Below are 27,517 nucleotides of genomic sequence, written 5' to 3' on the forward strand. Positions count from 1 at the left end.
TGATCTGACATTCTCAGCAAAAAGGCACAATCATATCTATGCTGGCACATTCCCAAAGAATTTATGCCAATCCCAATATCAATTTCCTTTGTTTATTTAGTAATTTCACCTTACTTAGCATTTTAGAAAATTTTATAACCAAATGCAGTCACAGGTCAAGTTACACTACCATCTCTTCACCTGTAATAATCTAATTTTTGCTGGATGAAGACTTGCTGAAAGACTGATTTTTTTTTTTTTTCAGACACATTAAGCACATGGTGTGAAAATAACTGAAGTAAAATCTGCTGGAAGAACACATATTCGATGATCGCTCCTGTCACCCAAACTGACAGATTAAAGTAGCTTAACGGGACTGCTACAGATAGTATTTGTTCCAAGGAAACTTCTGCTTATTTCTCCAACACTAATTTCTATGGATTCTTTTGACCCAACAGAATCTGGAAATTTCTACTTATGTTTTTCATTATCTTCAACACAAAGTGAAGGAGCTGTAGTTCCAGGAAAGGTTACCGTTTCTGTTTGTAACAAGCAAAAAACTGAGAAAGTTTAATATGCTTTGATAAAGGATAACCATTGAAGATAAGTACTTAGAACTTCGAAGACAACCTAAAACTCTCCTGTTATCTCCTGAGAAAACCCAAGTTTGAAAGGAAAGAATAGGAAACTATTAGTCTTTTATAAAAGCAAATTCCATTAGTTTCTCATTGAGAATCAACACTGTCCCTGCTCTGTAACCTTCTGACCTATATTTATTCAGATATGAGGGCCATATATAAATAATATATGTTTTGCATAACCAGCTCAGATCCAAAAGGTACTTAAGGTATTGTCTTCCCCATACCATTAAGAAGTGACAAATTAAATACCTTTTTTTCTTATGGGAGCTAAGGCTAGAAAAGGTTAAGCAATTTACCTCACACAGTAAGCTGCAACAAGTGGAGAACTCACTGTGTCAATCTCTCCTATTAATACCTTAAACATTGCACTATCATTCCCCAATGTGTTATCTTTTGCAGCTTTTTGATAAGTTACAAAACTGTATTTTTCATCAACTTTTCAGCATAGCTATTCAGAATGTAACATTTGGCATATACATAGAATATTTATATACGGTAGTCATATATGAATGAATATACATTAGAAATTACAGAGCAGGGACTTACACCAGCATAAAATAATGAAATTAATCAAAGTTGGTATTAAGACAGGGCACCTGGTGTTACTTTTTTATAGTTCTTGAATGTTATACACTACTTGAAAGACATTTCATCTTACTTTATGTACTGTACAGAACCTACACACAAGAAATACTTTACATTTTAAAGTCCTAAACAGAGTGCTATATTCCAATGTGACTAAGTCTCATACACTCTGGGAGAAAAAAAAAAGGTGACAGTACAATGTTTTACCACATAAGATATCTTTTTCTCTTTTCGTTAACAGGTCCATTAATTTCTTTGACTTAAAATAACCTTCACTGAATTAGCCATGTAATAAACAAGAATAAATTAAACCTAAAACTAAATAACACTAATGGACTTGCACTACAAGTATGGGTTCACTGGTAGGTGAGGCGTAAAGCATACAGAAAGAACAGAACAGTGAAGGAGACTGGCTTCTTTTTCCTTCTCTTCTATTACCTTTGTGAGGTATTTCTCATACAAGGAAGATTATTTTCTGTGTACGCAGCCCAGTGTTACGTTTCTTTCTATCATTGCCACAACACTTATGTAGACTATACATGCGAGATGAACATATGGCATACATTCTGTTCAAGAAAGCTGATCTCCAGGGACAACTGTGAACAATCTAAAAAGCATATATTTAGATAACCAGTTAGTTATCCTTTAGTAAAGACAAACACCAGCTTATCTGAAAAACTGATAAGAAAAAACAAATCAAGACAAGCTTTGCAAATTCCATGATGATTTTAACTCAGATGACAGCAACACAATCCTCCTTCTGAAATCAGAAAATCTGTTATCAATGATGAGCTGAGGCTCTACCAAAAAAAGCTTACCTTCAACCTACTGACTTTGAATTGAAAAAACAGAAAAGATTAAGTAGAAGAGATAAGCTAGACATTATCTTGCCACCTTTGAGAAGATTAGTGAATGAATATTAATCAACAAAACCTTAAACAGTACAAAATCTTAATCTTGTTAACAAAAGAAATGTTTATCTAAATCAGATTCTATGGAAGTGCTGAGGTTTATGGCAGCAACTGCAAACTCTTCTCATGTCAACTGCTAATACCCCTTGGATGCTGCTCTCATCTCTGGACACCACTAGGCCCATCCCACGCTTGCTCCTTAAGGTTATCCACTGCTCCCAAAACAGCACCAAGTAACAATGACAACTATGCCTCCAGAAGATATTCCAGGATACACATATATTGCCTGTGCAGGTTTTGCCACAACTCCATAAGCTGGCATTTATGTCTGGCTCTGCTGGCTACAAGTTTAACATGATTGCTATATGGGCACTTCAACACTGTATATAACACATGGTTTTAAACTCCACCATTTCCACAGAAGAACATTATTAATAATTTGTTTAACTACATGATAGACAGAAAGGACTGGAAAAAAAAAACAAACCTTTTTTTTTAAATACATTGTTTTCAAAAATGGTTTGAATGTGCTCAAGATCAGCCAACTTAATTAAAACAGAAGCTTCTTCCCATTCTGAGGTCCCTCTGGAATGAGCTGCATAGCAGTAACTTTTTGCACTCTATATCCAGTGGGCACCATAAACAATCTTGAGGTCTGTGAAAAATTATTAAGGTATCACATATGCAATTTTAGCATCCAGCATAACCAGTGCTTTTTAAAAATTGTTTTTTTAATCCTTAATGCATTGCAAAATACCAGTCAATGTACTCCTGGACTTTTTTGACGAATGATGCCAATTTCAATTGTACTAATAAACTTGAGGCAATTCTTTGTGTTTGGGCTTCATTCACCATATTTCACAAAGTATGAAACATTCAAATGTATTTTAACAGTACAGATTTCCATAATTAGTCTTCCAAAGTGAGAGGATAAAACTGATTTTGTTAACAGAATTGCAAACAAAAGCATTACAGAAGACTAGTATTCACTAGTTAGTAAGCACTTTAATGTTTGTTATTTAAACAACACGTGGTTTATGTCAACAACTTCTGATTGTCAATTGAGTATTAAATCAAGAAAAAACTGGTTTGCAGTCCCTGATGCTGTAATTCCAAGCTGCTAAGATCTCGGGTATAATTTTCAGCAAGAGAGCCAACGCCAACTAAGAGTTGCAATAAAACCACACACTTCAATTCTAATGTTACTTTCAAACAATTTTTAGTCCACTTCTGGCAAACCACTTTCTATTTGTTGCTTGCTGTGTTTACTAAAATAGACAACAATTCTCTAAAAAACAGTATAATTTTCAGGAAATAAACTGACTAAGGTTTTTTCTTTCCCTCCTAGCCCTGCTGAAGGGAAGAAAGTTCAAATGCTCACAGTGCATCTGTGAAGGTTTTTATGCCTATATACCTGTCAGCTTTCCTATTTCTAGCTTTTTCATTAGCTAATTTCAAATATTTAACAGTTAGACAGGCAACTCAAATACCCTGGGTTTGGTAACTGAATCATCCCCTCTTCTCTTTTTTGAACCAAAAAAAAAGGAAAAAAACAAACAAAAGCTAAAGATTATTCTACAAAAACACAAAATAGCTTTAAAAGATTCTCACTGACACAGGCACTGAGAAAGGAAAAGCCTTGACACGTTGACCTGCAAAAGCCTCTATAACTTCATGAAGGCCGATGTTGACTGAAGAGGCACTGAAATGACATTAACTTGTTATCAACTTCAGATCAGATCTACAGGCCCCAGAAAAAGTTACTTTTTGTCCTACTCATCTGAAAACCAGGAGTAGTATTATAGGGAGTTTTATAAAAAGTGTATTATATATTTCTCAATTATATTATCTGGCAATGCCATTAGTATTATACTGACAGAGTACCAAAATCTGGCATTTTTTTTTTTTTGCATATCTGTAAACTGTCTAAACAAGAGATGAGAACACTATTTCCTGTATACAATGAAGAGCTTTTTATACCTGTTCAGTCATAGAGATGAAGTAACCACTTGGCAACCCCAGTCATCATGCACAGCAACAATATAAACAGATGGAGACACACAGTCTTTAAAGCTGATAAACATAAGCACCACCACTTTTCATGGCAATCAAAACTGTATTTACTCATGAGGTAGTTATCAGAATTTATTCAGTATTTTCCCTCTTCTGTAGCAGAATTACTAACATTTTAAAAGCTCAAGAAACTGCCCTCTGACAGCTACTCCAAAATGTTGGTAGATTAGCCCACTTACTGAGGGTTTTTCAAGTACCTTTCACTGAGATAATTAGGAACCTCTGTCAAATTTACTTTCTGGAAAACAACCTAATAATTCTATTATCAGAACACTACCTTGTTGCAGAAACTCTGGAAAAGTAAAAAAACCTTACCATTTTTAAATAATAAATGTAAATAATAATTTGCTCAGCTACTGTTATTTTCTGTAGCAATACCTCAAGTATGTTAAAATAGAGACTCTCACTTCAGACTAGGATTCCTAAAGAAAGTCCCTGCTAGGCTAAACCTACCAGTTTTCTACTTTACTTGTACAATTATGACTTTCATTCCTTACTTTTACAGTTCTATAGACAAGCAAAAAAGTTACTATTTACATACAGATGTTAACAGCACACACTTGAATTTAGCAATAATGAAAATACATAACTGTAATGCAACATGATACATACAAATGTTTAAAAAAGTCAGACCACAGGTTCCTTACCATCTCACTAATAACAAAAAGTACTAGCAGCTCTGAAGTCTTTATCTCAACAGGAAACAATCCAAATACCTCTTCCTCAATTCTGCAGTGTTACATCTCAGAGTTGCAGCATGCACAAATCTAACTTCTGCAGCCTGCCTGGAAAATCAAATTCTGGTTCTTTTCTACCAATGCCAAGGGAGCAAATGAAGAAAAACTGTGGGTCTGCTCTCCAGCTGTGGTACAGCTCAACACAGCTTAAGTTATTTATAAAGGAAAAAAATCTCAGATCTTGGTCAACGGTTTCATAGGTCTTTACCAGAATTTTAAATTCAGCTGGCTCTCCCTTACTCTCCAAGCCAATATATCTAAGCATTGAAAAGCTGTTTCACTGGCAGCTTAAGGTATCATCAGCTTTAGTCTCTAATTGGTTGTAAAGAGATGACCGAAATGAAGATTTCTAGTGAAGTTTTCAAAGTACTTTGATAGAAAGGTCACAAATTAGAGGAATCTTCTGGGATTCATCTAATTCACATGTTGTCTGTAATAGCATCTTATAGATGCCCTCTGGCAACACTGAAGCTAGAAAACTGTGTCACACTTTGATTTAATTCCTGTTAGATCACATACTGTCTTGGCATAAAAAGGGAAGAATAATAGGGGAAGAACACTAAGTGCATTTCTTTGTTAAAATAACTTATTCACAAATTTGGAATTAAAATTACACTCAAATTGCATTATTCCTTAGATTCCTCAGGCTGTAGTATATTTATCTTATTTAAAAATACATAGTTAAAAGAACCCATGTTTTATCAACTTTACCTCCCACTATTCTGAAGACTAAAGGCTGCTACAACATTTTCCTGCAGATGAAAAAGCAGCCCTCTCTCTACTTTCATATCCCACACCAAAAATAACTACACATGAAGTTTTACTTTAAAGCATTGTGAAGGTAGGAAAATCCACAAAATGTAAGAATAGCTCAAGCTAAAGATCTGCAAATAAATTAAGATTCCTGTTTGGTAGTATTTTAGCATATTCTGGCACAAAATGCGATCAGCTCCAATGCAGGAGGATTACTGTCAAGTCCTACATACTTGCTGCCTACCTGCATGCCCTCTATTTAAGAGAGACATGCACCAAAAGGAATATGAATAGGTCTGCAGTTAGCATTCCTGACAGACAGATTTATACCCTTCAATTTTCCTAGTAGCTGTTATTCAACCACCTACAGATCTGTTAACTCAGGGGCTGAGCAGTTTTTCATCAGCAGCAGCTGGGGTAAGACAATAACCCCAGGTCTCAGTCTATTTCACTACCAGGGTCCACATGCAGCAATACCATGTAACACAAACCCAAGAAAAGTAAGCAATTTTTCTACTTCTGATGAAATGAGAAAGGGAAACATAGTTGCTCATATAGGCAATGAAAAGGGGAACAAGAACTTGCTTTAACTTGTATAATATTCTAAATTCTCCCAGTGGGCTAGAAATTCAGTTTTACAGTTTACCGCGTTAATTCTGGAATCTGTAAGAAAAAATGTTACCAATATTTGGACTTAATTATTTAAGCAAAAGGTAAGAATGGCCAAATGTTTCATGTGATATGACTGACAGCTTAAAATGAAGCCTGCCGAAATAACTGTAGTTCCACTAGCAAAGTATTTCAAAAGTCATTTCTGTTCCCTGAAGAAAGTTTATCACAGAACAAAATTAGTTCTCTGCCCACTGCATGGAACAACTCTCGTCCTGAGCACATTGTCTAATCAATGTTCAGACTCTGAAACTCCTTGCACTGGAGGCAATCCCAGGGCTACCCTGAATTCAAAGGGGCTTTAGCCAGACAAGGAGCATTTATTCAGAGCCCTGTGAGGAACCCTAATTTCCAGCTTCTCTGCTCTCTCTCTCACCTACTTCTGTGAGGTGGTAAGGACACTGGCATGCCAACTGGAAATAGCTATCCTAGATTGTGAGAGAATCCAGTACCAGCACATCCCAGGAACATTTTAGCCAAATTAACAAATTTTCATAGAGAACACTAAGCTGAATCTAACTGACCTTTTAATCCTAATAAAAATATTTTTTTGCCTTTATGACACCACTATTGATGATGTTAGACATAGGAAAAAGATTATTCCTGGTCACCTACATATTCTCAAATAGCTAACACCTCAAATAATATAATGGACTAAAGCAGAAAGTACTGGATTCTTGTCTTAGATAACTTTTTTCAGTAATGCTTTAAAATATAACACACAAATTTGTCTCCACTTGCTATGGAATTTATAATTCACACCATGTAACTGTGGATTGCTTCAGAAAGGCACAATACAGGGTCTATTATTGTTTCTATTTATAATAAAACCAATTTGTTAAAAATATATATAGATCTTCTAGAAGCAGCTTAGGAAAGTAAATCAACTTGTTTATCTCCCTCACCAACACTTCACAGATTTAAAATAAAAACTTGTATCTGTCTTTTATACACATCTGAGTATGACCTTGTTGCAAAGTCTATGAACCATAAGGACAGCTCCTATCACACAAGTACTAACTTTTCTGTATGTATCTCTCTTCAGATGCAAGCCTAAGACCAACATTAAATACAAGACTAACCAGTTAGTGAAACTTCAGACTGTAAAGAAGAAAAGTTACCTTTGCATCCATCCAAGATAATTTTTTTGACTGATGCTATTCAAATGTAACTTCTGATGGCATCCCATATGCTATACAAGAACAAAGATAACATTAATCTTTTATTATTGCAATTACCACTTTCATACCTGTTCAAACTCATTCTAAAGCATGCAAAATTTTAATTCCCTCTGACAAACAGATTTTGCTTTAACTGCTCATCACTTAGCCATATAAGACTATATGACTCCTATTCTTAACTCTTCTTGAATACCCTCAGGCAGCATGCTACTCTTGCCTCCATCAGGGATTTCAAGCAAACAAAAAAATGGTAGAGATCTGCTGAGGTTGGTAAAGTGCTTGTGAACTGTACACATTTAATTCATAGCAATGTGCAAAAAAAATCCCCAGCTATTTTCATTTACAACATGTAGAAACTAACAAACTTAACATTCAGCACACAATTTGTTGAATACTTTGCTGAAATCTAGTCTTGTTTAGAAGAGGGCAGGTATGTTGCTGCCATTACACCAAATACAGTTGTGTGACTGAACTGCTAGAGATCCACTTTGTTCTTAGACCATCATGTCCCATACTCAGTCTCAAACACAAGTACTGCAAACAGCATGATACTGCAAATAGCATGATAACTGAGTAAAGCTCATGAATTAGAGATGCCACAGCTGAAGGCAGAATAGCAGCCAAGCATGTTAGCCACCTTATTTTAAGTCTACACACCTGAGCAAAGTGGTTAATCACATTTAATTCAACCCTTACGTCTGAAATAGCTATTCTAAATCACCTACAGAACCAGGTGAAAATAATTACTTGATAAGTACTAATTGCCTACATACCTTTCACCACCTTCTTTCCTGGACATGATAGAAATCAAGCAGTAGCTGAAAACTGTTACAACCAAGAACATTGCCATTTAATGAACTAAAAACACACTCCAAATTAGATGTTGTCTATGAACCACCTACAGTATGAAGAGAAAAATATCCATCACAAGTTTGTTTCTGAAGCTGTGTGGGGATAGCCAAATAACCAGCTGGCCTAAGACCAAGTTCCTTTCTTGCTTTTGTTTCCCTGGCACTTATTATTAAGCATCTTTGTTCTCTAGAGTATGGTTATAAGCCATCCTCATTACAGGTAAGAGGCAACCATTCACCTAAATATCGGTCCTTATGACTTCTCGGAAACATGACATCAAAATTTGAATACCAGTTGCCTGAAAAGCTTACATGCATTGCAAGGGTCAGTGGGTAAGCTTCCTGCTGACAAGGAACACATGAAAGTTACAGTACTTCCCCAGAAGCCTCGCAGCACAGCCCCTGTATGACCACAGCGGTTACCGAGATTCTCACAGCTAGCTCCTGGTTATTCATCCCCTGCGGGCATTGGTCTCCCACATGCCTAAACACAAACCCCCCTCTATTTTCCAATTAGCAGCCTAATCCCACATAAAATTAACACATTTTATTTCATCTAAAATGCACGTGGTGAAAGTGCTGGAATGCAGAATCTCTCATGCCATGAAAGCAGGCCTTGCACAACCCCAAGCAGCAGTGTTAGAAGTTGACTTCAAAGCGTAAGCTACACAACAACTCCCCTTAGTGGGCCAAGCCCCAGCAAAAGGTGACATGCTACCAATGTAACATCTAAGTAGACAAAGCAGCTGTCTCAGCAGAAGACACAGGTACTAGCTTGAAGTCTCTACCCCCCCTTAACAGGACAGCCAATTCAACACGCCTGGATAAGCTGAGTTTTCCTAAAAGTTTGTCCTCTAAAGGGGTTTTCACACGAACTGCATTGTCTCTGAAGACTTTCGCACACCCTCCTGCGCGGAAGCACCACAGCACCGCGCTTTCGCGCGTGCCCGCGCCGAGCGGCCAGGCTCGCTCCAGCGCCAGGGCCGCACGCTGCAGCCGGCCGGGCCGCCCCGCCGCGGGCAGGCCCCGCTGTCACGGCCGGGCGGCTCACACTGACGGTCTGTGGGAGGGCTAGAGCCCCACCGCTCGCAGCGCTGCCCCCGCCTCAGGGCGGCGGCCGGAGCGCAGGGCCGGGACGCCCCGCGCCAGTGAGGGACAGCGGGGCGGCCGTTAACGGTCACCGGGAGAGCCAGCGCGTGGGAATCCAGGGCACCCCCGGCTCCGCAGGAGGGAAGGGAGCGGTGCTGGCGGGGAGCGGCTGCCCCGCACCTACCGGGGCGGCGGGGGCGGCGGGGACCCCGCACGCGAGGCCGGCGCTGCGGGCGGGAGCGGCTTTGAAGGCAGGGGCGGGGGCGCGCGCCGCGCGCATGCTCGCCACACCCCCCCGTCCCGCCCATAGCGAGAGTCCCGCGCGCCGCGCCCCCTCCCTCCCGCGAATCCCGCCGGGGGCGGGGCGCGGGGCGCGAGCGCGGGGCGCAGGCGCAGTCGGGAGGAGCGGGGGGTTCCGGCCCCCCCCCGGCCCCCCCGCCCCCCAGGCCGTTTAAAGGCGGTGACGGCGGCTCCCGCGGTGGCAGCAGCGGCGCCAGGCCCGGCAGCGCAGCCCGCTCCTCCCGTCTGAGCGCCCGGCGGCCGCCGCCATGTACCGCTACTTGGGGGAGCTGTTCGTGTCCCGCCTGGCCGCCGGCTCGGTGCTGGCGGGCGCGGAGCCGGGCGGGCCGGCGGCGGCAGCCGGGGGAGCTGCGGCGGCGGCGGCGGCGTGGGGCGGGGGCCGGTCCCCGCGGCGGCACTACTGCGAGGCGGCGAAGGAGGAGGACGACCCCAACTTCTTCAAGATGGTGGAGGGGTTCTTCGACCGGGGCGCCAACATCGTGGAGGACAAGCTGGTGGAGGGGCTGGGCACCCGCGAGAGCATGGAGCAGCGACGCCACCGCGTCCGCGGCATCCTCCGCATCATCAAGCCCTGCAACCATGTGCTTAGCGTCTCCTTCCCCATCAAGCGAGACAACGGCGAGTGGGAGGTGATCGAAGGCTACCGCGCGCAGCACAGCCAGCACCGCACCCCCTGCAAGGGAGGTGAGACCCGCCGTCCCCCCGCCCCCTCCCCGCCGGTGCCCGGTCCCGCGGAGGGCCGTGCGGCCGGGCCCAAGCGGCCCTGCCCTTCCCCTGCCCCGCCGCGGCTGTCCCGCCGCGCCCCGCGCTGCTGGGCGGGGGGAAGCCGCGCTGGGCTCCCCGCTGCTCGCCCGGCCGCCGAGTGTGAAGAGCTGTTCCGGGAGGACGGGCAACAGCCTCTCTCTGTCACCCTCAGCCTCCCTTTTCCGCAGGGAAAGGGGAGCAACGGCAGCGCCGCTCCCCGTGGCCGCCAGCGCTCCCGGGTGACCTCCCCGGTAGCCCAGACGGGAGGGCTCGGGGCGCAGGGAGCGGCCGGACCCGCCGGGGTGCGGGAGCAGCCCGCGGCATGCCTGGGTGTGACTGACCTCGGCTGTGGTATTGGAAGATGCGTGGGAACTCCACTCTCGGAGTGTCGGCTCTGGAGCCGGGAAAGCCACCCTTTAACACACTGCCTGCCGGGCTGCGTTCGCGAAACCCCAGTGCTCGTTCAGAAAACGTCAGCAGGGAGAAATAACACGTTTTCCCAGTTACCGGCTGGATACACAGGGAAAGCCAAAAGTGATTTTTTCGAGGGAAAGCTGACTTGGGATAAGTGTGGCCAGCGTCATGCATGTGCAAAGGGACCAGGAGGGTGAATCCCGCAGGAGCTGAGCAGAGCTGAGCTCCCGTGGGATCCCCTCAGATCTCAGAGGAATCAAGCTCCCTTTTAGTCCAGGACAGATGGCATTTCCGTGAAAAACAAATACAGATATCCTTCAGTATATCCCGGGAGCTCTGATCTTTGTGGACAGTTTTAAGCATTGGAGACCACTTCAGGACTGTCTCCAACCGGAGCTTGTGCAGTCTGTCAATACATTTCTTCTTCTTCATCATAGACCAGCCATGTGGCAAATAATGATGGTTACAGAAAGCCAGATTTTGACTGTGATTTCTTACCAGTGAAGACCTCTGACTTCCAGAGGAGGAGGGTTGTTCTTAGGTAAATATGTTCCTGATAAGCAGTTCAGCTGGTGTGTATTGATGTCATGGGAATTTTTCACAGCACAAATAAGTTACCCTGTTAATGTGGTTCCTAACTTCCCAAAATCATATATGCAGTGAGCATCCTGTGACATGCTTAAGTCTTACACAAAAGAAGCTAGCTCAACTTCTGGTGATTACTTGGAACAAGAGTTAGGGGCATCAGACTTAGCTGTAGCTGAAGTTGGGTATGGCTGAAGCTTACTTAGCCTGGAGCTACTGTTTCTCTGCCATTGCTGTAATTTCTTTTAAAACAGTAAAGGTTATTACACAACTGTTTAGTCTGTGCTTTGGTTAAGTTACTTTTTACAGCTGTTTATAAAATAGTCCCTACTTCCATAACAAAATACAGTTGAGTGGCAAACGAAGTGACCAGATAGTGTTTAGCATATGATAACTTGTAATATTTCACACTAGTGCTTTTCAAAACTGAAAGCATGTTTTCACAATAAAGAACTATAAAACACTCTGCATGAACAAAAAACACCAATTGGGTGATTTCTGTTTTGATCCATACATTTCTAAATCCTCAATAGAATTTCTTTATTTTCAGTAGCATTTCTTACACTTGTTTGCACTGGCAGTTGAGCAAAAACTGGAGCATTTAGGGAAAGTTACAACTGTAAATTTCCAAGTCAGTTAGAAGTGACAGCTTAAGAAAATATTAAGCCTTAGCAGTTTGTCCTTTTCTTCCTGTGCCACTCACCACCCTCCATAGGTTGAAGGAAGGAATTGCAAATGATAATTGCTTTCCTGTCTTTTTAGCTTGGTGATCATAAATGGATTTCACCTTCTAGTGCTCTCTAGGCATTTGCTCACTATCAGATGGCAGATCTGGTTTTGTAGTAAATTTAAATGGGATGTGTAGTAAGTGTAGATTGACTGCTTGAAACCTGCTATGAAAAAAGATGTAAAAAAAAAAGGGGGGGGGGGGAAGTAGAATGTGTGCTTAAACTGCAAAGAAAAGGGGTGGTGAAGATATGTCTGCTTTACCATACGTTTGATCCACTGGAGACACACCAACAACTTGCGCTTTTGTCTAAGAATGATTTTTAAAGTAAAATCCCAGTATATTCCACACAAACACAAAGCCCAGTGAAATACAACTCAAACTCCAAAATAGTATGATACGGCAAAACTTTTTGCAGTGAATGTCTCACACACTTGTGGAGTGAAGAGTCTGATGCAAGTAGTTCACAACAGCAAGGGACATAAGTCACCTTTTAAAAGGGTTGAATTGGCATCTGGAAGGCTTGCAGAGCAGTAGGAGGAACACATCTTCCTAGATCCTTTCAGATGCAGAATTTTGAACTTTGTAAGTAAAGTTCAATAGAATAAAGGCTGTCTTCCTTTAATTTTGTTCCTCATTTCTTTTTATACACCCATACCAAAATGCTTAATTAATTATTATGTAACTTCTGTATACTGTTTATAAGATCATTTACAGTTTTTACCATGGACTAATTAAGAATTTATACTGTAAATAAAAGTTTTAAAATCTTGATTTAAGTAATCTAAACCTGGAGACAGCTCAATTACTTTAGGAAACTGAGAGTAAATAAACATTAGCGTCATCTACACTTCAGCAGTACCTGTTGTTTTTACTAAACATTTTTGGCTAATGGTTATAGCAGTCATGTTATATTCCTTCTGTCACAGATGTCATCTTTTAATTTCTTTGCCGCCTCCTTCGCTTCTAGGGTGAAACCTCAACCCCTGCATAGTAGTCTAGCCCAAATCTGAAAAGTGCCAAACATCTTAATGCGAGGTTCATCCTTATGAAGCAAGTTTAAAACTCATGTTACCTGCATGATACCTGTCAGTAGAAATGCTGCAGTTCCTTAAGGACTAGTCCTTCTGTGCCTCCTTCTCTGCTGTTTTCTCTGTGGCCGCAAGTAGAAGTAGCACAGCAGAGTAAATGACAGAAGAGGCCTGCTTTGAAAATAAGTCTCTTGACTGGATGGCTTGATACAGAAATGGACTAGCAGACTGCATGCATTGGATGGGGGCAAATTCAAGATCAGTCTTACATTTTCTGCAGAGGCAAGCTTCTACATCTTGGTGGGAAACTTTAGTGTTATATTTCTATTCAAGAAGTACAGTCCTCTTAATACCCTAGTTTTAACAGTCTAAAGGATAGTTAATAAAAATAGGAAGTTATTTAATGGCTTATCCTACTCTTCTCTCTCCCCCCAGAATATGTGTAGCACCACAAGTCAACTGGATTGTGTCAGACTGTTGTCACTACATGGTAGTGCCCATGATTCTTCATTGGGTTAAGAGAAGAACTGCTTAGGAAAACACGCACTACATACTGAGACATGCTTTCTTTTCAGATTGTAACTTGTGCATTTTTTCCACCTCGCTGAGAGAACCCACAAAATTGTTGCATCCTGGGGTGCTTATCTATTTAATTGTTGTAGAAATGAGTCCTTACTTCTATTTTGGGGGTTGCAAACCTTTCAGCTCAAGAAGGTGGTGATTCTTTTTCTTTTGATGTGCTTCTTTTCTGTGCTTCAGGAATCTTTACGAAACAGTCAATATACCTAAGTGGTAGGCCTTGCAGTATCTCCAGTGTGCAAGTCCAGTTTTTAAAGACTGTTTTCTACAGTGTAGCTGTGTGCTGGAAAGGAAAATACAGTTAGATGTCTCCTCGTGCCTTTGAGAACATGGAGATAGCCCTTTTCTTGTGTGTTGGAACTGAAGTTACTTATGATTCAAACTTAGTATTTGTATGACTGGACTGATGCTGCGTGGGAGCTGAAGTACTGCAGTTGGTCAGATTCCTCTTTCTCTTGCTTATGTGGTAACTTGCGTGCTAGTGGCCAGCACTAACAGGAAACCACAGCTGCTCTTGTTCACTGCACTGACAGCTGCCTAAAGAACCAAACCAAACAGGGTACAGGAAATGAGATGGCTGAGTACAGATCGCTGCTGAAATGTGCTCTGGCCATTCCTACCTAAAATAACGAATCTTTGTAAATAATTTTAACAGGTTATATGAAAGGTATAAAAACTGGTTAAGCTGCGTTTCCATGTGTTTGCTGACAGCGGTTTTCATTAATAGGTCAGTTTCACGTAACAGACCAGTGAAAACAACCAGTGTGCAAATATGAATAAGCTTGCTGAGTTCCTACCTGCTTAGTAGTATGGAAATGATTCCATGTTTGTTGGGCAGCATTTATTGCGAGGATAAAGCTATTAAGTGGTGTTAAAACTTTCTGAAGCCTTTTCATACTATCCAACTGTCCAACAGGTCTGTTATCAATGAAACAAAATTAATCGATGCTGGGAAACAGCCTAGCCTTTTGTTCATGCTCACACATTGCCTTAATGAAGTCTCAGGTGCTTTGTCAGTTCAGAAAGACTCTTAAAACTATCTTTAGTTCCAGACTGGATTTAGTCCAACTGTCACTTAGGTAGGAATTTTGAAAAACTTTGTCATACATTATTTCAAAGTTCGTTATCTATATATAAAGACAGATGATTCTTACTTTTTTGCTCATTTGACTTAGAGGTGAATGAATCTGATTTCCTGTGTGCTGCTGCTTTGGCTGGTTAGTGGAAGGAGCTATTCTGCATTACAAACTCTCCTGTCTTCTGTTTCTGGCTGCCTTCTGCCTATCAGGATTTATCCTTTTCACTTACGAGTTCATGTTAACGAGTTTCTTACTGCCTAAGGTGACACGTACTCATGCTATCTTTGCCACAGTTTTCCCATTGCAGAGGTCTGAGGCTGATGCTAATCTCGGTGCCCAGTCACTACATAGCTTCAGCTGTATACATTATCTTGTCTAAAACAGTATACATACATCATGATGGTAACCTTACTTGCCAAAAGAAAAAGCTTTATTTGCAAGAGTTGGACCAGTACAACCCCATGTTCTGTCTTGGCTCTTGTAAGTGGGGGAAGTAAGAAGTAGTGCTAAACGGTGTCATCATTTTAGCAGAGCTCTTTTTATCCTGGGGTCATATTGGTGGCTTTGCTTTTTTAAGGCATACATGGATTAAAGTTCTAAGGTTTTTGTCTTTGGCCCAGGGGTCTTAGAGGGTAAGACAGGGAAGCTTACCATAGGGACAATGCAATAGATGGAACTGTAGCATAGACCTCCTGTGAGGTGAAATAAAAGATGAAAACTGATCTAAGTTCAAAGGAATATGAGTGTTTAACAGAAAAAAAAGATTATTCATCTCACTGGGATACCAACACTTGCACTGTTATAGCTAAAGGTTTTATGAGTGCCTTATTTTCATAGGTTTCTGTTTTCCTACTGTACAGTACCTAACTTTACAATTAGTACAACATGAATATATATTTAAATCACAACTTGAAAAAACAGGACAAGGAATGGGTGTCCTATGTTTTTGATGTCTTTTAATAACCTAGCTGCAATTCTTAGTGAACCTGTGTCAGTTTTGTGGTTTTACCTCTGATATTCTTGCAGGAGGCTGTGCTATGCTCTTCTGACTATGAATTTTTTCAGACTCAACTTTTTTCACATAATCAGCTCATACCATTTGTGCAGTAGCCAGCTTTGTCCTTGATCTTAAACAGTTGTTTTCCCTTGCTGCTGTTGGCTCCTTGTCTATTTATAGAGTGATCATACCTCCCTCAGCATTGGGCTTTCTGGATAAACACATGTTGGAGGGGGTGAGAAGGGGATTCTCTTGCATGACGGTCTCCCTCTGGTTCTCAGGGTCTTCCTAGCAGGTATTCTTTGTTGCATGATTTACAACATCTCCATCATGTGCAGAGTATGGAATTTGCCCACTTCATGTCAGCACTATGGTGGCGAATACCTTTGTGGCTCCTACGGTATTTGGATTAGCCAAGGCCAACGTACGTGTTATTTCCGCCTCTGCACACACCCGTGCACGTGGTGTTAAGGTCTGCACGGAAGCAGTGCTACTGCGTCCCGTTGTATCAGTCCTTGTTACTGCAGTGTTGAGTGTAGCCTAATGACCAACCAAATACTTTAGGTAGGGTTCAGGTCCTTCAATAGATAAGACTACTTCATAATTATATTCTAAGTGAATACATTCAGGTAATAGGTGCTTTGCTGGAGGTGTACTAAATTTGCCGTATTTGCATTTGAAACACAAGATCTGAATAATGCAGCATACTTTAAAAAGAAAACCCCAAAGCATTCTCTGCTTAGAATTAAATATATGTGTATATGTTTAAGTATATTTCAAGTACAGCTTATTACAAGTATACAAAAAGTGGTATGCTATGTCTGGTTTAGTACCTTAATGGTCACTGAATAGATACTTCTGGTTAAATCAGAATGGTGGGATGTGTCTGTAGGGGATTCTCTTTCCTGCCCCAGGCTATAGCTGGGTAATGCTGTGTGGGAAGAGAGAAATATTTTTATCTCCTCTCTTGGCAATTAGTGAATTGAATTTAGGAATGTTCTTTTTTTCCAGCACTGAATTACTCACCTTGCTGTGCTAGGTTTTTCTCTAATTTCTTCCTCTTCAATAATTAAAAATTTGTCATTGTGCTGTTTACCACACTTTCCAAATGGTTAAATAAGGCTAAACAGTTTCCTTATTAGGGAAGGGTGGATTGTTTTTCTGGATTTAGAAAAATGTACTTGTTCTGAAGGAGCCTAAGGATTATTTGGAACATTGATTCCGACTGTGTTACGTGTCAGTGATTACACAGAGTTTGATAGTGGCATAATGTGTAATCTTGCTCGCTTACTTCCCAAACTTAATCCCAACAAAGATATTATACATAATCCAGAGTCAAAACATAAAGGAAATAAGGCACTGCAATAATATGGCTGTGGTCAGCCCTCAAAAGTTTAAAATGCAATAACTAAATCTGTTTTGCTAAGTGCTTCGTGGATAGTGTAGGATAGCTGCTGCCCTGAAACACTTGTTCTGATGAGCAAGCAGTGTGCAAATAGAGTTGAGCAGAACAAATGCACTGTCTTCACAAGAACTGTCATCTGTAAAAGACCCAAATGAGTTTCATAGTTTAAAAGATGAGCACAGCTAGAAGAAAACACCAAAGTCAAAGCAGGACAAAAGCCTTGGTTACATTTTAGTAATTCAGGCTGAAATGCAAGTCTGTTCCAGGTCTGGGGAACTTGAGAGACTGGCTAAGACTTGCAAGATACTTAGTGGAAAAGAAGTTTACTAAGTGTTTTGTTTTGAACTGCTGCTAAGACAACTGTTTAGTTTTTGGGACTTGTCTCTGAATACTTGATGCTCCTTAGTGGTGAGGGCATATGTAGATACTACCATTTAAGATCACTCCACTAGAATATCAGGAAATAATTATGCTACCTTTTCTAAATGTAGATTTTTAGGCATACTAGAAAGGCAGTAATCAACCTTGAAAAGTTCATGGTTCTGTACACCATGTTTTCTGAGGAAACATAATAAAAACACTGAATGTCACGGAAGATACTGAAATCCATACTACATAAAATCTAGTAGGATGTATAGCCAGTTTTCTTTGAAACAAAGATCTTTGTTACATGCCTGTTAGTACAGTCTTTAGTACAAAGCTGCTGATTAAAGTGGTAACTGACTGCTGTTATTACAGAATCCAATATACAGGCTTCTGATAATTACTACTTTGACATTTATTTTAAAAATAGTGTTTCAAGTGCTTTGCTAACACCATTTGGAAAAGTGAAAATTAATGTTTCATCTGTTTAAGAAGCTAAGCTTAAATCATGAGCAAATTTTACTTTAGCCAAAACAATTACTGGGCTCAGTACAAGAGGTAACTGCACGAAGTACAGTATCTCCAAAATACATAATAAAAAATTTTCAAAAACAAAGACACTGCAATGTGATGAGAAAGCCTTCTCCTTATAGTGCCCAATAATGAAACAAAATTTGAAGGAAAACATTTCCTCATCTAGAAGGTCGTGTACGTAGAAAAACAAAGTCTGTCTCGGCGTACTATTTAACTTCTTGGGGTGTGGCAAGGAAAAAGAATTCTCAGCTAGAACAAGAATGTATGTTTTCCAATGAAAAGTATTTTCCATGGCAATGAGTCATACTGTGACTTGAGGCTTTCTTCAGCTATTTTTTTTCTTTAGCTAGTTAGCTGTAAAAGTCACAAATTTCCAAAGATCTACTGCGTGGTACTTGCTGGGGTTTAAAAAAATTATAATCTTGTTGTCTAGCAGTGACTTCAATTTGTTTATGTATTAAGAATCTTTAAAAACCCCACAGTATTTTATCTGTGTATACAGTCCATTTTTAGACTCAGGCTATTGAATGCATAGTAACACACTGCCAAAAGAGCCATACAAATGCCTGGCAATACTCCCCTCCTGCCAAAATAGGAAGCTGTCAAACTGAATTTCTCTGATGTTCAAATAGAATACAAATTAAGTCTTTTATCTTTGTGTATCCCCTTGCAGATGGAATGTACAGCATTCTTAGATGCCTGCTTCTCATCAGTTTTAACAGCTTAGCACTAATGACTTCCCTGTCAAGAGGAGGTGGGCCTCCTGTACAGTAATTACAGTTCCTGGAAAACAGTAACTGGCCAAATTGTGAAACAGATTGAAATCTTAGCGCATCTTAAATGTTATACACTAGTTTCACAGAAGGGAAATATCTTCATGCCTGTCAGGGAACCTGGAATCCACACCCTGATTTATGCCCGACACTGATGAGAATTTCTAGCAGATAAACCAGAGCTAAGTGGCTAGTGAAGTTAACAAAACTCTCAGGACTGACTAGTCTCCCACTTATGGAGATAAAGACAGCAGCCAAGCTTTCAATTACTTTCAATTTAAATACTTCCAACTAAAAGTATTTAAAAGGCTAGAAAAAAAGCTAAATCTTTCTCAAAAATACGATGTTGTCCAGAAAAGAACAGTTTCAGCCTCTAGTCTAAAAGATTTCCCTATTCTGGTAAATGTGCACTGGTGACAACTAGGCATCTGAGCTGAAAGCTCAGACTTTTTTAGTCTTGGGGCGTTTTTTCCCTAGCTTCCTTGGTCTGGAAATTTAATACAGTAAGGTTTATAGTAACCCTTGACTGTAATATAAGGCAACTGGAGATGTAACTGTTGTGCCATGTGTTTGATTCTTATAGGTAAATTGCTGCTTGTTCACCTTTTCAGATCCCATCTTCCGTATGATTTGGAGAAGAGGCTGCTCTCCTTTTGTATTTTGCTTCCTTTTTAAAACTGTGCAAAATAACTACCCCTAACTATTTAGCCCCCCTGCTGCTTTCCATATGTCTATAAGCAACATTTTGTGTAGCTGCTTCAATATAGTCATGGTAAAACTGTTTTGTGTATACAACTTGAAGTTTGAATAAATATATGGGTTGAATAAATACCCAGTGACCTAGTTCATGTGGGGGTGGAGGGGCAGAGTTCATTTCTGCCCAGCATAGACTGGGGCTTCAGACTTGTCTGTCCTGAGCAGTGCTCCAATGAGACCTGCCAGCAGAGTACCTGCTCAACCAAGAGGGAACAGTGTCCCCAGGCAGGACAGTCAGTGCTGTAGCTGGTGTTTGCTCTTGCTCAGGGCTTGACAGAAATGTAACCGCTCCTCTAAAGTATCAAAGTAAGGAGTGTTAAAAAACATGTACATTGTGACTTTAACTGGTCTGTTGGGCTCTGATAGATGGCACTTAAATTGCAAATACTGCTTCCTGCAAAAAGGTTCTTGAAAGCCCAGACTTAGTATCTTACAGCTACCTGAGTCAGAAACTAGTTTGCTTTTGGAAACCATCCTTCCCCCATATACATGCTAAATTTTAATTCTTTTCTGCAGAGGCATGGTACTTTCTTTTACTGACTTGCAAAAGAAAGCAGCACTTGGCCCTCAGCTTTATTTGAGCAGCACTCAGTTCCTTTGAAACTGGGATTGTTTCCAGAGCAGTCTGGAATGTCTTTCATAGCAGCACAGTGCTTTAGTTTGGATAATGTATGCTGGTCTTTTTTCACTCCTGAGGACCTGAATATGGTCTTCTCTTTACATAATAGGAAATTTGTGGTGCCTTGTCCTAGCATCTAAAGGACACTCTGTGCCTGCTAAAAACCAACATGCAGCTTGGCACAACCTACCGCCAAGGATTTGGGGAGTACAGGTGGGGATTATAAATTTTTCATGGCTCTGTTATATGCTTAGTGATGTACAAAAAACTTGGATAGAACCTAACGTATAGTTGTAGGGTTGTTTTTTTTTTGTGGCCCCATGACTTTGGCTACTGTGTTGATCTTAACATCAGGTTTAGGGTTCTGTAATTAATTCTGTATATGTGCCCTGTCAGTTTCGTTAAAAAAAAAATTCTACTCTGCAACTACCTCCAGAATACATAAATATTAACTTTCATTTCAATCAATTTATTGGACCACTGCAACCCAGTTTTAGAAGACCAGTAAGAGTGAGGCAGGTGACAGCTCTCCCTACTTCTATGTAATAATTTTCCACTCAGTTTTGAACTGCTTTGAAGACAGGGATCATCCCTTTTGCATCTGAGCTGTGATCAGACCACACCAATTTGAATTTACATCTGGACCACATGTCAGCTCACTCTTGCAGTTCTGCTGAGTGACACAGCAGGGAATGCAGGTGTGGGCTGGTTTCCATGGGGGTACAGGATGGGTGGCCTGGTCTCACGCAAGTTTGCTGGGATAGAGCTACTCCATCAAAATGTTTTGAACAAATCTAAAGAAGCGGAGTGGCCTGCTGCTCCCTGTTAGGTGGCTGTGCCTAGCAGCCAGAGCCCTGAAACTAGGTATGGTTTTGTTGGACTGTAGCCAATGTATTGCAAGGCTCGTAACAGCAGCTTGCATTACTCTAGCAAAGAGATCTTGATTATAACCTGTACTGATAAGTTATGCTCAGTAATCAAATCAATTTTGTATTTACAATGAATGAAGTCCACAGCTAAAGATCTTATGGGATGCTGATAAGCTGTATCAGCCTCTTGAAAACTCTACTCTGGGTTACTTATCAGCTTGGCTCAGCTTCCTCCCAAGGAGTATGCACTTTTGTTCCAAGGCTGAGTGCTGGTGTTAAACTATGTTACAGAGAATGACTGAAGTCTTGAATTTCGGCTCAGTAAAAGACAGATACTTACGTAGAAGAATGGGGGATTGTTCTTTAAGTCTTAAAGCAAAGAAGCTGATAAATTACATACTTGCACATTATAGATGTCTGGTCTAGAGTTAACTTTCCCAATTTATAAATACCCATGAAGTTATTAATTCATTTTTTCCCTCATATGTCTTTTGCAGGTATTCGTTATAGTTTGGATGTTAGTGTGGATGAAGTGAAAGCCTTAGCATCTCTAATGACATACAAATGTGCTGTGGTTGGTAAGTGATAATTTTTGTGCAAGGACACAATCTTTAATTTCAATCAGTAATGATGTAATTTATAGAAAATCATCTAAAGAATTAAATTAAGTTTTAGACACTAATCTCTTGATTAAAATCTGTAACAAGATGAGAAAAAATGTATAGTGACCAATAATCCATATTCCCTCTGCTATTACTGTACATAGTTGAATAAAACTACATTGTCACTTGAAAAGTCCAAATTCTGCTAGTTATCCCCTCCTGTAAGAGTACCACTCTTGAACTCAAATCAATGTATGACAAACTTGGATTAGGAGGGGGCTAATTTTACGGGGTACAGATGGAGGCTGTAAAGGATTCAGGCAGGGGAGCTGTGTAGAGAGAAGGATAAAATTCTTTTATGGGTCATAAAGAAGTATAATTCATACACGGCTGCTAAATCATAGGGGAGTTTGGAGAAAATCTGCACATTATGTAAAATAAAACAAAATACTTCTTAAAGTATACAGACACACTTCACTTAGGATTTCCAAAGTAAAAGTTTTGAGCTAAACTAGTAAAATATAAACTGTAAAGCTTACTGTTTCTATAAGGGCCAAGTACAAGATCTTCATGCATAGAAAATTTAAATCACAATCTCCTCCTGAGTTTCAAAGACTTTTTTCAAGCTGCCCTTGAAAGATTTCCTGGTTTTATAGGAGTACCTAGATGAGATTACAGCTTATGTGGCAAAACCACATTTGTTAAAATCAAAGATATAATTCCTCACACATATTACTGATGCATTCTGCCTTTATTATTGAAAAAGTAAAATTATTTTCCTTTGCATTTTTGTAGATGTGCCATTTGGTGGGGCAAAGGCTGGTGTCAAGATCAATCCCAAGAACTACACAGTAAGCTTAATCATAGATAAAAATTTGCTTACCTGCAGTACTGAAGCCAGCCAGTTAAAAAAAACTCTTATAAGGGTGTTATTGATCACTTAAAACTTTCTGCCACTTCTGCCTCTGTAGAGGCTGAACTTAGTTTGTGCATGCTATAGGTAGGAAAAGTATTTTAAAAAGGTGTGCATTTCAGAGGTGGAATACTTAAATTATTTAATTTATTTCTTTTCTTAAAGTCAGAAGAGTATAAATAATTTGGAACCCGATTTCTTTAAGTTGATACTGTTAATAAACACTTACATTACTCTTAGAAAAAAAGTTAATGGTTTTGTTTATTTTGACAAATAGTTTTATGCTCCATTAAACCTTTCTATGCAGTGTTCCAGTGTGAATAATAACTAACTTGACTTATAAAAAGTTTAGTGTAGACTTTCCTTCTTGGCCTAATTAAAATAACTTTTACAGATAGGAATACTAGAATATGTAACAGATACTCTAAGCTCAAAACTTCTGTAAGGATTTGTATGAAGTTGTTGTACCGTGTTGATTACACAACCAGCAGGCTGGCTATTGCTGGTTATAAATCCCTCACACAGGATATCAGATTTCTTTGCTGGAAATCTCTGCTACAAGCACAGAGCACTCCCAACTTGTCATGGATCAGAATGTACAGAAAGAAAGCTGAATGTTTCCTTGTGCTGCCTGAGTACCAAGGGTCTGTTAAGGAGTGGCATATAAATTATATAAATGTATGAATCATCCTTTCTTCTAAGAGAAAAGGGCATCTGTGCACAACTGGGCATACATTATAGCAAACATTCAGAAACACTAATGATTTCTTGTGATATTTATTGGATTTTCTTTATAGGACAATGAATTGGAGAAGATAACAAGACGGTTTACCATGGAGCTGGCAAAAAAGGGCTTTATTGGTATGTTGTGCAATTTTACTGTTAAAATTTAGGAATCTGATTTATTTGGCATGGGCGGTGTCCACTAGATAGTATCCTTAAATAACTGCATTTTTGAAAGCTGTAAATAATTTAGGTATAGAAACTTTCAGCAAAGAGCCACAAAGAATTAAGTCATTGCATCTTAGTGCATTTTAAAGGGAACTGTCTCAAGTTTTTTCTGGTGGCTGTTCTGCTCTGAAAAGCCACAAAAGCTGAGCTCACAGGATCCAAAATGAATCACATTTCTCACAGAGGTAGATTTTAAAGTTGTGACCAAGTTTTTTGCAATTTTTAACCTCTAATATTGAGCTCTTCACTGTTGCTGTTTCCTGTAGTCTCAGTTGAGGCTTTTGGCAGATATCTGAGGAAACAGAGGAAGGAAATAGAAGATCCACCCCAGAGAAAGTTGATGGCTTCACCCATGGCAACCAAAGGCTGCAAGAGAAGCCTAGGCAAGAAGCATAGGTGCCTGTTGTAACAGAACCTCAGCTTCTGTAATGTTAGTAGTTGTTTCATTCAGGTTCTCAACCCTGAGTTGTTCTGATAGCTTGCTGTCTGGAGTTGCTATATGGAAGTCTCCTCTGGAGAAAGCTGAATGTTACTAGCTCCACTTGTAATTAAATGGAGGATCTTTACCTGAAGGAGGTTCTTACTCAACTGCATAATTAGGCCTGTAACTAAAGGTCTGTTACATATACCTGACACCTAACTCCCCACGGGAATGTATATCCATTTATCTGCAGTTTCTTGCTCTTTCAGCCAGAGTGTTTCTCATCTAAATTAAGTGTCTGTATAAACAAACCTGATGTTACATGTGCCTAGGTGAATACTATACACAATGCCAGCTGTAGTGATTATTTGTTCAGTGACAACTAAATGGTTGATTAAATTTGACTTCCTGTTTGGCTCTATGGTTGGGGCTACGCAGCTTTCACAAATCTTTTAAAAATACTTAGAAAAAAGTAGTAGAAGCAGAGTTACATTTAAAATCTTGCTGAGCAAGTCCCTCTGATCTTAAATAGGTTGGGCAAATGCTATTTTTAGTTAAATAGAAAAAACAGACGGAATTTGCTTTTCTTGCAACAGATGTGTGAAAGTTCTTTCAAAGGTTTGTTTCATCAAGGAAGATGTCATGTCTCTTTCTTGAAGTGAGGGGTAAAATCAAATGCATGTGCTACAGTGCAATAACTAGGACCAGCCTATCTTCAATTTTTTAACTCACCCAGGAACAAAAAGGAAATTCTAATGCAAAAAAACCCAAACCATTTAACATCACAGTATATAGAAATCATACCTAGATGGCACCCTTCCTGTTACAGCATGATTGCCAAAAAAACCCCACAAAAAAACCATACATATGCTCCTGATGCATTATCTTACCCTGACTTTTTATTGACAAACTGACCTTCATTTTACTGAATGCTCATGTGAAGGGTTGGTGGTTTTGACAATACTGTACAAATGTGTGATACGGCATCTAAAATTGAATTGAATTCACAAGAATCTCTTGCTTGCATAATAAACTGAGGATTAAACAGGAAAACAGTTCTTCTCTGCCAAGCCCTGCACAGTTCCCAGGGGAATAATGGTTGAAGATAACTATTCATGATCTTTAAAAGCTGCTTTCACTGTTGCCAACAGGACCTGGTGTTGATGTGCCTGCTCCTGATATGAGCACAGGGGAGAGGGAGATGTCCTGGATTGCTGACACCTATGCCAGTACCATAGGACACTATGTAAGTTTTGAGCAGAGGCTTTGCAGTAGAAAAGCTTTCTTGGCCTTTGTAGATAGCCTTTTATCTAGACATTTATTACCATGCTGCTTAATAATAAAATTTTATTTAATTACATGGATCTAAATATATCTTGCAAACTGTAACAACTTAACTGGTGTGAGGTTTTTAGGGTAAAATTAAGGAAAAATAGTTTTAAGGTTAATATTTATATACTAGGTTTAAATTAAGTTTGTCGGATACAATAATGATTGCAATTGTTCAGCAAAAATAAAAAATTAATTTCTATTTCTACCATTCCCCTCTGTTGTTCATTAGTATTATAATTACTAATTTCAAGTTGTTAAACAATTAGTTCATAATAGCTGGTGTAGTCAAAGTACTGAAATCTTTCTACTTCAGGTTACCGAATTCACAAGTGTTATTAAATAAATGCTCTGGTTTTGTGCCCTCGAGAGACAATATAAATTATTTTCATGCTATAGGTACTACCTGTAAAAGTATTAAAGTTGTCTGTGGTACCCTGAAAGTAACAAGTAATCAGTGCAGACTTCAGCAAATTCTCCAAGATGTAAACCAAAAGGACAATGATAGAATTTATTGCCCAGGAGGTAATAAAAGAATTAAGTTTAGGTTTTAAAAACTTAGTTCTTAATTATAGCCCTTAATTTGGCCTTTGTTGTTCAGTAGCTTACTGGGTTATTTGTACCTGTTTTGACTGTACCAAAAACATGACTGTTGACCAAATACTTTTCTTGTATACTTTGACCAGTTGAACTAAAGAAAAATGTATTACAGACAACTTATTTCTTAAGGTTCTAGTGTCTATGGTACCAAAAATTTCTGGCCTCTCTTTCAGACATTGTTTCTGCTACTCTCATCAGGTTACACTTCCCTAAGGAGTCTTGCCATAGCTTCATATTAGTGTGTTGGTATTCTAAGCTAGTGCATGTTTGCCTATCCCGGTTCCTTTTGAATTGAAAAGACTCTTCACTTTCTGCTGTCCCTTGCAACAGCTCCTCAGAAATAGGGCAGGGTGTACACCCCCAGTAATGAGGCATTAAAGCCACCCAACACGTATTTCTCTCTGGCGTATCTTTTCAAGACATACCTGGCTTTCCTGAGGCAGTCTCTTGGCAAAATCCTTGTCTGGTGCTGTCCACTGCCTTTAACACTAGGAGGAGGGGATGGCACAGGTTATTCTAAATCTGAAGTACAGTTTAAGGTGTCTTATTGGGGGAGCAGGGAAAGGAATGCTTCAGAAATGGGCTGTGGCATACTGATCAGTTGAGTTAAATCAGTTTTACACAGAGCAGTCTGTTAGATACTGATACCAGTATAAAACATTACTTGTTTTTTGTTATTCACATATGTAAATGTAAATATTTTATTTAAAACTTTGAACCTGATAAAAAGCCAAAATTGTGACTTTAAAAATACTTCAACATGCAGAGCAGCAACTTGCTCCCCCAGTCATAATTTAAAATTCCAGTATTTAAGAAAACTACTACCTCAAGGCATTTAAATATTTTGACTCATTGCACTAAAATGCATTATTTCCCTGTGATCCAAGAATATTATGTTACGACTGACACAGAAGGCTCACAGCACACAACCTGCTTTAAGATTTGCTGTATTTGTTAATTGTTTGCATACAGTTTTATACAGAAGCTTCCATGTTTTTAAATAGGTGGAAAACTAAACCTTGATGCAAGACAAGATTTTCAGGTGGCTGAATTTGTAATTTCCACTTTGCCATCTCAGCTCATTGTGTAGCTGTACACATACCCATACTTCAGTGACAAAAGAAAACAAACCAACAACTACTGAGGATAAAAATGCAATTTGAATTATGCTTCAGTAGCTTCTTTTATTCCTAGGCTTGCTCTGCAGGCATTATCTTATTCCTAAAGTATAAAAACAACTGAGAGGATATGTAGATAGATATTTCTGAAAAGTGAATTAAATAATTGAAATAAGAAAAATTAAATCTGTTTATTTAATATTGTTGGGTTGCTTGTTTGTCCATGGAAGAGAGAACGGTAGCCATAGTGGAACTTAGGAGTTATTGGCTAGAATGACCAGGTGTAGAGAAGAAAGGTAGGAACTCTGACAAGCCTGCAAAAATTTGAATATCAAAACC

General features: G+C 39.7%; 2 protein-coding genes across 9 annotated transcripts in view; one reads left to right on the forward strand and one right to left on the reverse strand.

The window, feature by feature from the left end:
• Nucleotides 1–9,717, reverse strand: part of SHLD2 (shieldin complex subunit 2) — a 37,194-nt gene extending 27,477 nt beyond the window's left edge. For 2 of the 8 annotated variants that reach the window (XM_051617234.1, XM_051617239.1), the window contains exons 1-2: nt 8,303–9,376; nt 7,470–7,540 (exon numbers count right to left, since the gene is read on the reverse strand). The gene's annotated coding sequence lies outside the window, so the exon portion shown is untranslated. Of the gene's footprint in view, nt 1–7,469; nt 7,541–8,302; nt 9,385–9,561; nt 9,587–9,653 lie in introns of those variants that run through there. The other 6 variants (XM_051617236.1, XM_051617237.1, XM_051617238.1 and 3 more) reach the window with 6 other exon arrangements.
• A 202-nt stretch (nt 9,718–9,919) lies between these two features.
• Nucleotides 9,920–27,517, forward strand: part of GLUD1 (glutamate dehydrogenase 1) — a 29,059-nt gene continuing 11,461 nt past the window's right edge. The window contains exons 1-5 of the mRNA XM_051617621.1: nt 9,920–10,453; nt 21,742–21,822; nt 22,642–22,697; nt 23,557–23,620; nt 25,283–25,377. Of these exons, the coding sequence (XP_051473581.1) occupies nt 10,018–10,453; nt 21,742–21,822; nt 22,642–22,697; nt 23,557–23,620; nt 25,283–25,377 (732 nt within the window). The 5' untranslated portion in view covers nt 9,920–10,017. The remainder of the gene's footprint in view (nt 10,454–21,741; nt 21,823–22,641; nt 22,698–23,556; nt 23,621–25,282; nt 25,378–27,517) is intronic.

Source organism: Apus apus, chromosome 4 (genome assembly GCF_020740795.1).
Source record: "Apus apus isolate bApuApu2 chromosome 4, bApuApu2.pri.cur, whole genome shotgun sequence".
Taxonomy (NCBI): domain Eukaryota; kingdom Metazoa; phylum Chordata; class Aves; order Apodiformes; family Apodidae; genus Apus; species Apus apus.